This window comes from Lytechinus pictus, chromosome 2 (assembly GCF_037042905.1).
Source record: "Lytechinus pictus isolate F3 Inbred chromosome 2, Lp3.0, whole genome shotgun sequence".
Taxonomy (NCBI): domain Eukaryota; kingdom Metazoa; phylum Echinodermata; class Echinoidea; order Temnopleuroida; family Toxopneustidae; genus Lytechinus; species Lytechinus pictus.
The window spans coordinates 10,295,816-10,310,681 of NC_087246.1; the positions used below are offsets into that span (position 1 = coordinate 10,295,816).

The window sequence follows — 14,866 nt, forward strand, 5'->3', positions numbered from 1 at the left end:
CTTTTGTAAATATTATATGGTTAATTTGTTTGTATATATAGTTATGATTTTTTTGTTTTAGTTCTCATTATCATTATGATGCTACGTTTGTTTTGATTCAATAATTATTATCATTCTGTATTATAATCAATTCCAATATCATTGACCAAATTATAGCCATGCAGGTGGCAGCTCTTTACCGAGCTTTTCGCTTTTCTTGCTGTCTACTGATAGAAATAATAAAATAATTCAAAAAATGATATGATTACTATTAATAACTGTTCATTTTGAAGAACTAAATCGAGCTTCCTAATCTGGACATAGCTAAAATTCTACTTAGGGATAGAGCAATAGTCGATGCCGCATTTTGCCTGCCTTGGCCTTAACCTTGGATAGAGTCGTATGCACTGACATAATTTTTTTTATTTAGCGGCCTGGGGTCCCTCGTCATCGATTCAATTTCCAAAAATTCACCATGTCATCTTGATAGTTGTTAATCTTCAAGTTCAGTAGTTCTGTCTCTTTATCGAATGATATCCTCGGGCCTATCCTCGAGCCTATAGTATGGTAGTAGCAATAGGTTAATGTACCACCCAAACTCGATGTTTCGACGAATATATTCTTGTCGTCTTCAAGAGAATGAAGAATACATGGTGTGTAGTGAAACCAACTACACTCTTAAAAATATTTCCTGTCTACTGCAAGTAAACAATATATTCTCTTCATTTCATCCTTTCATTCCCCTTTCAATTTTGTTATCTCCCCCCCCCCTCTCTCTCTGTTTTTTGTAACCGAAGAAGACGGATTGCTTGTATCATGGACCTACTAGAGAGTCCATGATTGTATCTGCTACAACAACCAGAACATATCGTGTATTCTAATGTCCCAATATATTGCGAATATACTATATTTAAACATACTTTTGATCTAAACAACTCAGATGACTCACTCTCACCTCTGAAGGAAATACATAGCACACGTGGCCAATGATTATTTTTTAATTAACACATCGGCGAAAACAGTTAGGGATTGATGAAAATTTTATTGATATTTAAAAGGATAAACCATGATAGGTCTTTGGTTAAACTATATAGTTCTTAATTCAACGCCATGATCATCACGCTAATAATGGTGGTAAGACGGGATGGAGTAAAGTGAACGCAAATGTTTTCATCAGATTCAGTTTATTTCGATGACAGTACTTTGTTAACGAATACATGTAAAATGATACAAATTTTTATTACAAGAAAAATGAACGACGAGATATTATATAATTGTAAAATGTACTGGATTTACACACTCTTTAAAAGGTTGGGCAAAAAAGGCCCAATTTTTAACCATCACTGGGCAACATGCTCTCCACACAACTATTGGTTAAAATCTGTCCGAATTGGGTAATAAAAACTAATAGTGGTTAATAAATTTGTTCAATTGGATAATAATTGCCCTGAATATATATATATTTTTACAAACATAATATTATCCAACACAGTGGAAAGTATGTTGCCCAACATTTCAAGTGTGCACATATGCATTGGTAGTTTGAAAATAATATTCGTTGACACTTTTGGGAGTAAAAAACAGTAAATCATCATTCTGTGGCCAGGCAGGATGAGCAGCAGGTCTCACATTATAACAAAATATGTAACAGTGTTATTCAGGGAAACACGTTGTTTTATATTAGAAAATTAGCGGGAAGAAAATGAGCGAAGTAGTGGGCATGGATTAACGTTCGCAGGAACAACAACATATAATGATGTATAATTTTTTACACCAAGTAATCTGATGAATGACCGGTGGCTGCTTAAGGTGTAAATACAACCAAATTGAAATGAAAATAGCCGAAAGTTTTATTACAATGCAGCATAGTTTTATTGTAAATAATAGAGTTTTCGAACAAATTCACTTTGGTTTGTTTTGGTAAATAAGAACAAATTCCTTTCCCTCTTTACCGATATTTTTAATGATATCCGATACACAAAAATCGACTCTCATGGCTTTTGCCAAGGTGCATATTACACCTATAAAAATACACAAAACCAGACTTCAAACCAAACCCTCTTGATCACACTGACACATTAATTCTGATCCAGAAATACTATAGAAACCTTAGAAATAACCACATGTATTTAAAGATTATAAAAGGAGCAAAAGTATCACCACTTAACTATCTGTCAATTTAACAGAACTATAATCCACTATATCCCTTCACGTTCAAACTGGTAAGAAAAACTTATACAATGAAATTCGTTCAGTATGTCCCCTTGCACACCAAACATTCACTATACAAGTACAACAATTCGCATGGAAAATATTTTAGCTTAAAACCCTTTTGTAATGTAGATATTCACAATTATTCGACGTGAAGATGATATTCAGTTTCTATTTTATGTGTGAATGGAATGCGAATATCTTTTGTCAACATAAGATGGATAATTCTATATTGACCATCATGATGGTTCTGCGACTGTAAACATTGATCACTTGGCGTACCCCTTTATATCTAGAGTAACATAATTCAACACACGCACACACACATCATCATCATTTAACTATAAAGTCAAACACACATTTTAATGTTTAATTCTGATTTCAAGAAAACACACTCACAGACGTGCTTATAAGCATCCCACATACTCGGCTCCCGTGCACACACGGCATAGACGTACACACACACTAAACTCACACACCCGCGCGCACACATACACACCCACACACACATTTGTCTGGGCAGTGTTTTGGCTTGAATACATTTTCATCTGGAAGATATCAGCATTTCTGAGCTAATTCAATCATTAAGATCAATTTGTGAAAACTCTTCACCCATCTCTTGAAAGTCTTGATCAGCGTCAGTGGGTTCTAGTAGCTCTAGCCAATAGGAGAGCTTCTTTGGCTTAGTCCAGCTTTCATTATCGAACTTTGCTACATCTGAAAAATAAAAATCATCGTTGAATAAAACGAATATAGGCATATTAAAAGAAGGTTCATTGGTATGACATAATACAATAAAATCAAATAATGAATCACACGTTCTTCATTAAAGTCTGTTTGTGTGGGGTTTTTTTTGGGTGCGGTGAGTTGGCAACACTAGGCCTATACCGACATTAAAAACAATCGTTAAAGAACTTGGATTGTAATATTAATACACATTAGGATAAATTACTCAATACGTGTGTCACTGATGATGTTTATTGTGAATTTTGACATTGTTTATCATTTTCATATCTATCCATTGGTAAATTTGAAGAGGAAACTAATTCAGGAAAGCTGAATCTCATTGCCAATTATTTTGATGCGTTTAGGAAAGTATGATATTAGAGCAATACATGTATTTACGTTCTCACTACGTCGTGATTCTGCCTCGAATTGTTTTTTTTTTCTGAAGCCAATTATTGCGGGGGAACACATAGTATTCCGGAAAGCTTCCAACACCAAGTAATTATTGATCAATATAGGCACTTTGATGTTAGAAGTATTTTAGTAACTTGATCGCAAAATATTTTCGAATTCAATCTTGACTCACATGTTCCCGGTTCTGCAATCATGATTTCTCCATTCTCTGGGACCATGTGACTGTTATACTTCTCAAGTTTTAAAATGGCCGTCTTCTTTCCTTTACCGTCTACTCGGTCGAATCCAAATCTAATTTCACTTGGTTCAGTCCGAAATTCATACCTTTAGAATAATAACACTGTTACGCTTTTTGGTGATAAGCACGTAGAACTGTATAAATAAGGGTGGCAACTTGTCAAAAATTCGATTCTCGTCGACAAGAATTTTAAATTAATCAATAATAAATACTTGATAATATCACAATATGTATTCATATACTTAAGAGGGGTTAAACCCAATACCACAGGACCACAAAGTCATAAAATGGTCGACGAATTCCTATTTTGGAGTATTTAATTTTTCCAATGGTACTTGATACGGTCTTGGGTCACCGTTTTCATTTTAACTTTTTTTTTAATTAAGGATTTGTAAACATATACATATAATAAATATGCACATTATAAATCATTTCAATGAATTATAACTGCTCCCCACACCAGCTCACACCTCCCCTCTCTACGTGAACGAAGATGTTATCCAGCTTGTAATGACAGTGCCAGGGGTTGTGGGAGCAAATAAATTAACACGTAAGATCCTAATAGTATACAAACCTGAATATACTGTCTGGTTTGTTGACGACATATTCAAACTCGAGACTACCTCCTCTTGAAACCTCCCGTTGTTCCTGAGTATGAGATGGTTCTCGTCCTTTCTGATAGTACTCTTCAAGAACCTTGCCCCCAGGTTTGATCTGAAAAAAAAAATCCAACCGGCTTATTCCCCCTATTATATTTATGAATGTAAATATTACACTTGACGTCGGGGGCTTTAAGCATGACCCTGGGAATCGGGGGTGCTGGGGGTGCTGCGTGTATGTATTATTCTCCATAGGCAGCACCCCCAGGTATTCTGTAAGATGTGTAAAGATTTAGAAATCTAACCCAAATTACCTTCATTTTATAGTAACCTCCCCCTTTTTTTGCTTTTCAATTTTTATCGTGACCAATTTTATTTCCATTTTGAACTGAAAACCTCTTTTTTTTCAAATATACATCAGCACCGGCCCCCAGTCAATAAATCGTTCCCAGGACCCTGGCTATAAGGAGGGATTTGACAACTCTCTTTTGTTTCGGATCGTATAGAAAACATCGATTTATCACCATGCAGAGAAGGATTGGTCGGTCGATTGTTAAATTGTCTTTTTTACGACACTGTCAACACTTGCGTGTCATGTAAGTGTCAAACACATTATCTTGATAAAGATTTACACTATATACTAAAAATTTCATCTCATTCACAATATTGTTCACAAATAATACTGGCTGAATCAAAATGACAAAAAATCTAATATATTAACTCCTTCAACGGAATAACTCCCTACTTTTTACGAAAGGCAAAGCAGGTTCTTTAACGTGTACTAAGTACGAGCACGTGCATAATCGAACATTTTCTAAATAAAAATACTGCAGAAAACACAAGTATTCTAAAAACTTGTCATTATAGCGTTTTCAATAAATCAGGTTAGAAACAAAAGTCATATAGTGTATTTTTTAGAACTTCAGATAAGTTGATGACCATGAAAAAGACGATTCTTAAAACAAATCACATTATTTTTTAAATCATAAACTGACCTACCAATGTTTCACACTTAGTATTACCATCCGGATCTGTCTTAGTCCCTCCCCAGTGTACTGGCAACTGATCAGATTCTATTTGCTTCAACAGTGCCTCTTTCCAATTACCTGCAAAGACAACAAATATTTATACCAGGAAACTGTTAAGATTTTTGATATTTACATCCGATGACTTTACATTTCCCATGTCATGTTCTTTTTTATGCATGTGCTGTAAATAGCCTTTGTACAATCTTAGCTTTCTTATCTTACTTGCATCTTACTAGGTATCTTTGTTTCTTTCTTTTTCTTTAGTTCTTGTGTTTTTGTTATCGTTGTTATTTGTTCAATGTATTTCAATGGACTTGAATAAATCAATTAAACGAAATTTGTATTTCTCAATAGACTTTAAAATATTCGCCATTCTCCGAAACATTTTTAACGTGTGTAATAAAAAACTATAGTTTCTCTGAATTATTATGAAAGTTTAAGAAGTTAGCACAGATGAACTTTTACTGAACTCATTTCAAGAAATCAAAATGATGGTATTTGTGTTCAAATTATAGTAAATTTTTAGCAAGTAGATGTTCATTAAAAAATGTTTCTTAGGAAGCTCTAAAGTTTTGCATTGTAGAAACGAGAATTGGCCTATATAAGGTTGGCGGAAACAAATTAAAATAAATTTTTCGTTGGATCTCACAGTTAAAGTTCTTTAAACCTATTTTATTCCTTTAAATATCTTTATTAATCTGAAATGTACCAAAGTCGTTAACAGGCCGTTTCGGGACTTTTGACATTGTGCATCTGCCAATCCCGATCCAATCAGATTTTGTGTCACGTGATTATATGGAATTCTTCGCTCAATGACAGTCCTTGCTTTTATAGATTTAGAAAATTAAATACATATTTTACTTCCTAAAACTTGAATCTTCGTCCTCGTGTCTTCTCTCAGGAAAGGCTTGACGAGGGAGTAAGCGATTGGGAAGATCTTGGGTGCCTTCACTATGTACATCCTGTAGATTGCCTCTGGATAATGCTGCTCCATAATCACTGCTACCTGACAAACGACATTGAGAACGACATCAAAAGGTGTGTCTCATTAAAAGCCATTACCATCATTCTCACCTGAAAAAGTCTAAGTTCTAATGCAGAGGACTGAACATTGCAGAATAAGAAACTCTCTATAGTAGAACACTAATTTGCGCTGGAGAATCCACTTCATATCAACAGCCGTAAAATTAAGAGGGATGCATTGAAGTTCTATATATTACACGTATACTTCAGGGCTGCTTACAGATGTACACGCAATTGAATTGTAATACCTTGGACACAAGGTGTAATAGTTGGATGACAATGACATGTCTTATATTCATAAATCAACCAATTCTATATCTATCTATCTATCTATCTATCTATCTATCTATCTATCTATCTATCTATCTATCTATCTATCTATCTATCTATCTATCTATCTATCTATCTATCTATCTATCTCTCTCTCTCTCTCTCTCTCTCTCTCTATCTATCTATCTATCTATCTATATCTATTCTATCTATCTCTCTCTTTCTCTCTATCTATCTCTCTCTCTATCTATCTACCTATCTGTCTATCTATCTATATATCTTTCTATCTTTCTATCTATCTATCTATCTATTTATCTGTCTGTCTGTCTGTCTATCTATTTATCTATCTATCTATCTATCTATCTGTTTATCTATCTGTCTGTCTGTCTAGCTGTGTTAGTTAATGATTATACGATTAAACGTATATAAATCATGAGATATCACACGAGGCTGTGTCATTCATGCTAAGAGGAATCTCCTAAAAGCATCATTTTAAAGGACCACGAGATAATAAATGCGTTAATAATCATATGTCCCTATTCCACTAAAATGATCAAAGTATGTTTAAAAATCAAAGATTAATATTGTAATATGGGACCTCGAAATCTGCCAACCTTCGGCGGTGGTTTTGTCGGATACATCCACTCCCATTTTCTCCATTCATTTGAGCTATATGCGACATGGAAATAGTTTATATTATACAATAAGCAGATACAGTTAGATTATAAATTATCAATTATACAGCTTCTGATTTCTATGAACCTACCTTCTGGAGGACATCAATACCTGGTTTCCAAAGTTGATGAATACTCATCTTTTCTAGATCAATTATCACTGTGACGCCCTCTACAGATTGTCCGTATTTCTACCAAAAAGACATTGCAGTCAATGAAGAAGAAACAATAAAGCAAATTGAGTAATGACTTGAAACACACAAATTTTCTCATCATAAAGTCACGTGAGATCGATTGACCAATCACGCAGATACAATGCATAATTCTTCATTTAGCGAAAAGGGTAAATAGTTATGACAAAGCTTCGATAAAATCAAATATTCTCTTAATACATTCTTATAAACTCTTAAGGGGTCCAAATTTATGCTCTTGTCTCTTAATAAAATGTTGTACACCTGCCCCCTATCTACGTTTTGTTAAATCATTTACATATGAAAAGATATGTCTCAATATTGTGCTTCCGTGCGATTGTAGTTTGGTATTTCACCATAATTATATACTTCTGATCTTCAATTTATTACGGACTACATTAATCATTGTCAACAGTGTTCATGTAATTGTATATTTTCATCATGCTTGTTACCCTGAAATGCTCGTCTTTATAATGACACTGGTCAATTTTTCTTCCCTTTTTTGTGGTGGTGGGGGGGGGGGGGGGTCTGGCAGACTGGCAGGGTTGGGCGGAGATTGGTGGTATACAGGTGTGAAGTGGTTCCTGCCCAGCAGGACCATTCGTCTTTATTACTTTATGAAAACTTATCCACTGTAATAAACCTTGATGAATTACCTCTTTTGACATATCTTTTTGTTGTTTCATGAGTTCTTCCATGTAATAGAGGTTGGTTTTGAGGATGTCGCTAACCTTTCCTGAATGCAAGAGACCTGGGTATAAGAAAAGATGTAGGATTCATGTTAACAAACATCGTAACAGGTATTCGTTACACAAAGCATCCGCCAATGCACTAGTACAACTGATAATATCATCATCATAATAATAATAAAGAGCACAGAACTAGAAAAGTTAAATCTTTTCATTTTCGTAGCTATTTTTGTAACGATATCTTACTCTATGATAAAGCATATAGGGTTGGAAACGGAATGCCACATGGAATTCTAAACATTTCAAAACATTCCTTGTTACCGCATTCACCTCACATGCATATTCCGGTTTTTCTCATTGTCAAAAAAGCCTAAGTACTTTTAGTCACGTTTGTCCATCACAGATAATGTAGGATCTATATTGTTTTACTCTGTTTTAACTTCTTTGTGAGAATCAGGTTTCAATAAGATACAATAAAGCGCACATATCCATTTTCATCATTTTGGAACACTTAGTTATGCACGTTGCAGTCATAAATCCAATGACTTTGTTCAACGTATATCAGATATATATATATATTACTATCATACCCTTTGGATCAAGGCTCCCAAAATCGGCAACGTATACAGCATGACCTCCCTTGTCCAATCCGCTAACACCTCCAGCCCAATATCTTTTGAAAACCTGAAAAAATTGAAACAGTCAATCAACTGTTTAATTGAAGGTGTTCATTCCAGAAATTTGGTTAAGGGGTGGGGATGGATCGACAGAGATGTGAACGATTAAAAAAAATCGTTGGAGATCGTTATATCTGAATGGCATATTATCTTAGTGGCACTGGAGTATTGGGGGGGGGGGGCTTGGGAGTACTGGGCACTGGACCCCCCAAAGTTCACAGACCGAGAAAATCAAGAGAAAATGAAACAAAGGGAAGGGGAAAACGGATAGGTACCAGTCTTAAAGGGGAATACAACCCAAATAAAAACTTGTTTTTATAAGAAGAAGAAAAATGAGACAAGTTGATAGGTGAAAGTTTGAACAATATTGGACAAACAACAAGAAAGTTATGATTTTTTTTAAGTTGTAAATATTGGTAATCACTATACCCATGGAGACTTCAAATTGGCCGCATATGGGATGTTTTAGTGATGTAAGGCAAGGACTACTCTTCCATGTACTCCAATACATATTGTGGCTAAAATGTCATTTTCCCAAAAAGTTTTATTTCAAATTATATTTTTCTTTCATATGAGGACATAAAAAATATACTACCTGGATTATATTTAGATTACTGCCCCAGGGGAATGGGTACTTAGCAGAAAACCACAAATCCCTGATAATAAAGTACATGGCCTATGGGAAAGTTGTCCTTGCCCCTTGTCATAATTTACTTACCCAGTTGCCAATTTGAAATCTACATACTATTAGTGATCTCAATTTAAAAGCAGCTATAACTTTCTTATTCCTTGTCCGATTTCTTTCAAACTTTCGCCATTCTGTTTAATTTATTTTTCTCCTTCCCAACACAACATTTTATGGCAAAGGCTTGATTCCCCTTTAATGTCTTAAATGTTGTTTCCTTTGAAAAGGGAAATAATTTCTAAGAAAACACTCATAAAAACTAAAAAAGTGAACGTTGACACCGTTATGAACCTCCCATTCTAGCTTTTTTAATTGTGATTTAAATTTTCAGCTAAAAAAAAAAATATAGTGATTTGGTAACAAATATGACCTGTAAATTTATGCTATTTGGTTTGGAATTTTACTTGTACGTTTATATACATGTAAGGGTTAACATGGTGGCAATACTTGTATAGGTTAGAATGATAAATGAAGATGAGAAAGACATTTTAATCACCTCTGGAACTTTGAACCATTCCATCACCGTATCAACCTTGTTTTCCTCTCTCCATTTCAAATCCTTTAAAGATCAAACATTATAAGAGTTATCATTCAGACAGGAAGCATAAGAGATACAACGCAATTAACTCTGTATTTATCTCCCTATAGGAGCCGCTCTAGATCAATACGTTACTTTTCTTTTATCTCACAAAATATTGTATCAACAACGTAATATTGATTGATAAGTGCTAAAAATAGCTTACCACCAGGCCTATAGTTATTTTCCAACATATTCAGTTAATTTTCAAAGTCCGATATTCTATCATTACTATATCTAACAACAACTTGACTATATCAAAGATAAAAGATTCGATCAGATTGCATAGTATAGAGCTTAAAACTCCCACTGAAATTTGTTCAGCTTATAAAAATATATCAGGGGCCCGTTTCATGAAGGACTTACAACGGTTGTAACTTTGCCATTATGGCAACTACCATGGTAACAGGGCTTATCAGCCAATCAGTATCAAGGTTAACATGGTAGTTGTCATAATGGCAAAGTTACAACAGTTGCAAGTCCTCTATAAAACGGGCCCCAGATTACGATTTTTAAATATTTGCGAATAACCAAGTAGATATATACGGGGAATATAAAAACACTCTTTGAGTGGATATAATTTTGGCACTTTTTTACAAGATGAAGGCGGTGATTGATAGCAACATAACTCTTTTCTCGTCTCACTACAAAAGATAAATATTTAGAAAACCACACACTAAAAAAACCATAGCACGTTGTTTAAGCATGTCACTCTAACAACAAGTTGTTTAAAAAAATTTGTACTTGTTTAAACTTTTTGAACAACGTGCTTAAAGTTTTAAACAGCGTTTTTACAGTGCATCACAATTCAAATGTGCTTATACACCGCTGTGTTTCAATGAGTGCTATCAGTTAAATGGAGAAAATCTAACTGACCAAATCTTGGCACAATTTGAAGAACTTAAACCGAGGGGCTATACGAAATAATGCTAATTAGTTCACTTGCCGTATGACGGATAGACTAGAACGAAAAGAACAGTTAAAGGACGGATAGATAGACGATCAGATTTGTCTTACCTTTCTGAACATATCTTCTGCTTTCTTCAAATCAAATCTCCTCGCTGCCAACGAATTGAATAAGGAAAGTGTAACAAATCAAATAAGAGCAATATTACTTTTTTCAACAGAATTTAGTTTTATCTCGACCTAACAGTCTAAATACAGTCACATTGATGGAGTAATATGTTCACTTGCATATTTTTTTCTCTCTCTTTCCATTACAATCAAGTTGTGAGCACTCAATTTACAGGTTTATAATCTTATTTTGACGGGGGGGGGGGGGGATAGAGGGATAGTAGAATGGGTCACAATTCTGTTTATTTTGTGTTTATCTTTTATGTTTGAAGTTTGATTTAATATCTAGAACTGTCCATTTTCAGTCAAATCTTGATCTAATTTAATCTTCTCAATATCTTTTCACAAGTTACCCACCTTTGAGAAATTTAAGCAGCATGACGTCATCATGTTTTGGCTGGAGGACATCTTTTAAGTTGTCTTTGAACTGGAACAATGAAAATAACATCAAACTTGACAGGAAAATCATATCATCAGGCTCTGTACAGAGCGGTTAGCGATCAGTATTTACTTTGGTGATCATCTTTACGGTGCAATATGTAATCAATCGTACATTCTACAACTTTGCAAAATTTTGTACATTATTGGTAAACATAAACAGCCTATTGAATTTCATGAAAGCAGATACCTTTTTTTTAATTATAAAATGCAATTATTTTATTGCATGAGGAAATAATTTTATTTTCAGTGGAGTAATTACATTAAACGAATAAGGAAAGACTAAGGGTATGTGCTAGCAGTAGCGCGCGTGTGTGTGTGTGTGTGGGGGGGGGGGGGGGTGGCACGTGCACGGCCCACTTCCAAGCCTGTCTTTCAATAGGGACGCAAAAAATACAAGAGGGGGAGGGGATGGAAAAGGTGATTCAAAGAATAGAGAGAAGAAAACAAACTTGCATGGCCAACGGAGGATCGGCGTTAAAAGTTGGGACACGATTACTGCGCTTGCCCAGCGTGATATGTTGGAAGGGGAGTAGTTTTAGGCTGCGTTTATGCGACCTCAAGCCAGAATCATGATTTGAATCATGATTTGAATCATGATTCAAAACACAAACATGAATCACAATATCACAGAATCAGCGTTTAGACGACCTTCATTCCAATGCTGTTTCTCCTCAGATTCGGGCCAATCCAGTGCGCATCACTAGTGCGCAGTTTGACAGAGGAAGTTTTTCGCACGTGTTTCGGCTCTCGAAAAATCTTTTGCTTCCAGAATTCAGTCTATACCTCATTTTGTTTACTTCTATCATGTAGGGTCCATATGCTTCTATTCATCTTGTTAATTTATCCAAAATGGTGTTCGGAAGTGAATTTCAGCGTAGATCCAATTTGATATTGATACTGTATACTCCAGGGGCGCGTAGCCAGGGGGGGGGGGGGCGGTGGGGGCGGTCGCCCCCCCAAAACGTCCCCAAAGAAAAAAAAGAAGGGAAAAAATAGAGGAAAAAAGGAAAAGGGAAGGGAGGAAAGGGAAGAAAAGTAGCTTTGTCGTTTTTTTTCTCTCTTTTTATTCTTTATTTTTTTTCTCAAAAGAGAAACTCCTTCACTCTTGCTTTAAATTTATATATGAATTTTGCTTCCGCGCTGCGCGCGGTTAAATTACAATATTGAAGTTCTCCATTGTTTCCCCCACCCTTTCTCTAACCCTCCTTTTCCACCTCAGCTATATGTGTTTCTTGCCAGTTAAAGTTCAAATGTATATATTAGGGCATGGAATTAGAGTAAGGTTAGGCCGAAGTATATGAAGTTATCTTTTTTTTTTATTGATCGCGCAACTTCTGGTCGGGTCGGCTCCGGGCGGGTAAAATCTTTATATCAATTTCTGCCGTCACCTCCATAAAGTCAACTTCTCCCGCTTTTCAGGTCATTACTAAACAACCATAATTTGGGGCAAACAGGTTCCTAATTTAAAAAGAGGAATGTATAAAATTCGTGTCGTATTAAATAAAAAAGTACAATATTTTTTTTCAAATTCTATTAATCTTCATGTTATTTCCCTGCACATTCATCTCCTGTCCTGTTTTGCGCCCTCAGTTTGAAATTTTGAATGACACTTAGGTTTCTTTATAATTCAAAATGAAGCGCTTCAGGATAAGTCAAAGAAATTAGGCATCCTTTTTTATATAATTCTAATAAATCACAGAAGTTTAAACTTTTTGCGCACTATTTTCCTTGTAATGAAGTTCAATAATCTTAGGAAATCAATTGAATTAGAGCCGATGGGGTATTAGATAAATCTGCATTTGATGAAACGTCCGCCCTTTGAAATTTCAGAGTTTTATTGCTCTGCGCGGGGAGGAATATCTTCCTCCCGGCATATACACTTCTTCTCCTCTGTTTTGCGAGTTAAAGATATGCACTGTCGCTAAATTGTTTGTAATCAAATCTGATATTTCTAAGGGAAGTATTCAATATATCTTTGAGAATACCCTTTTCTCGGGACCCTTTTCATGGCAAAAAAATTGATAAAACGCTTTAGCTTCCGCGCTTCACGCGGGGTTATTATGATTTTAATTTCCTCCATTGTATTCCTATTGCGTTCACAATCACTTTTGAAAACAAGGTTCAAAATCACAATAAAGTCAACTGAATTGGAGCTGATATAGGTACTAGAGACAAGAGAGACGGCTCCATTTCATTAAAAAAAAAGCTCCCCCTCCCTGCACCCACCCCCTAGGGAGCGCGCTTCGCGCGCTCTGTAAGTGTTGGCACGCTTCGCGTGCATTTACCGCCCCCTCCAAAATGAAATCCTGGCTACGCGGGTATACTCAACAACAACTGAGATCATTGTCTGTCCAGTTAAATCATTTACTAGAACTTGAAGACATGACCAAAAAAAGAAAAGTAGTGGACGATGCGATGACCAACACAGAACTTGAACATGACAAGAAATGCATGCGTAGTACATACAATGAGCCTATAGTATAGAGCGCCTTGAGCTTGGCAATTAACCGAAAGTAGCCCGACGCAACAGTGAGGTCATAAAATCATGATTGTAATCACGATATCGTTTATTCGAACATTTTCGTACGTGATTCTGCAGAAACGTCTTTCCAAACGCCCCTTTTTTCGTGTTTCATGTTTGTGATTCTAATCATTATTATATTCAATTTCGACTAAACGCAATCGTGATTCTGCAGAATCATGATTTGAATCATGATTCAGATCATGATTCTAGGGTAAAAAAGTGGCGGATAAACGCAACCTAGTCGATGTGTTCGTTTTGTTTTTGCTGATCACTAAGCTCTCTCCTTCAATACGGAGTGAATTGGTCAAAATAATATGATGGGATCAAAGGTAAATTATTCTTACAAAAAGGAACAAACCAACCATCTTACCAAACATACATATCTGTACCTTCCTACTCCTTAATGAAAAAGGAGAACATTTCAAACGGGTCTCATCAATAAGCTATAATGGAAATATTACCATGTTGTGTAGTTGATCAAGGAGGGGGATTCCCCTGTCCTGTGTGGACCTGAGATGTCCATTCATGGCTGGTTGTCAACGGTCTATTTTCTTTTAATTACATTAAATAAATTAAATAATGTACATTACCTTAGTAAGCTTCTCTCTCTGTTTGTCAGTCAGTTGGCCCTGTTGTCCACTCATGTTGATGAAAAATCATTCAAATGCAGTCGGTAATGTTACTTTGTATGCCAAAGAATATTGCAGAATGTTCAAAGGTTGACAATACGCTGATAACTTGCTTTTCTATACCATTTCACGGACAGTTTGATCTAGTTGGGTCATTAAGCATACGACTTTAATTAATTTGATAAAATAAAAGTATACTGGGTGTATATTGTGAAGT

At 35.3% G+C, this 14,866-nt stretch overlaps 1 protein-coding gene across 2 annotated transcripts; it reads right to left on the bottom strand.

The window, feature by feature from the left end:
- Positions 1-1,003: 1,003 nt before the first annotated feature.
- On the bottom strand, positions 1,004-14,785 carry LOC129275700 (SEC14-like protein 2). 2 transcript variants are annotated; one of them, XM_054912198.2, is made up of 12 exons: positions 14,611-14,785; positions 11,413-11,482; positions 10,999-11,042; positions 9,901-9,963; positions 8,633-8,726; positions 8,010-8,104; positions 7,255-7,353; positions 6,057-6,201; positions 5,167-5,273; positions 4,143-4,282; positions 3,503-3,654; positions 1,004-2,907 (listed from the first exon to the last, which is right to left on the bottom strand). In XM_054912198.2, exons 1-12 carry the CDS (start codon positions 14,662-14,664, stop codon positions 2,768-2,770), a joined length of 1,203 nt encoding a protein of 400 aa, XP_054768173.2. In that variant the 5' UTR covers positions 14,665-14,785; the 3' UTR covers positions 1,004-2,767. The 2 variants fall into 2 exon arrangements, with proteins under 2 accessions (XP_054768173.2, XP_063965252.1); XM_064109182.1 differs by having other exon boundaries at positions 6,057-6,197; positions 7,251-7,353; positions 14,611-14,737.
- Between the last annotated feature and the right edge of the window lie 81 nt (positions 14,786-14,866).

Excerpts from the sequence above, each read along its gene's own strand:
- LOC129275700 (XM_054912198.2), bottom strand. The coding sequence starts at position 14,664 with ATGAGTGGACAACAGGGCCAACTGACTGACAAACAGAGAGAGAAGCTT. Across the intron at positions 7,354-8,009 it reads AAAAAGATATGTCAAAAGAG|AAATACGGACAATCTGTAGA; the intron begins GTAATTCATCAA and ends TCTTTTTGGTAG. Across the intron at positions 2,908-3,502 it reads GATTGCAGAACCGGGAACAT|ATGTAGCAAAGTTCGATAAT; the intron begins GTGAGTCAAGAT and ends TTTATTTTTCAG.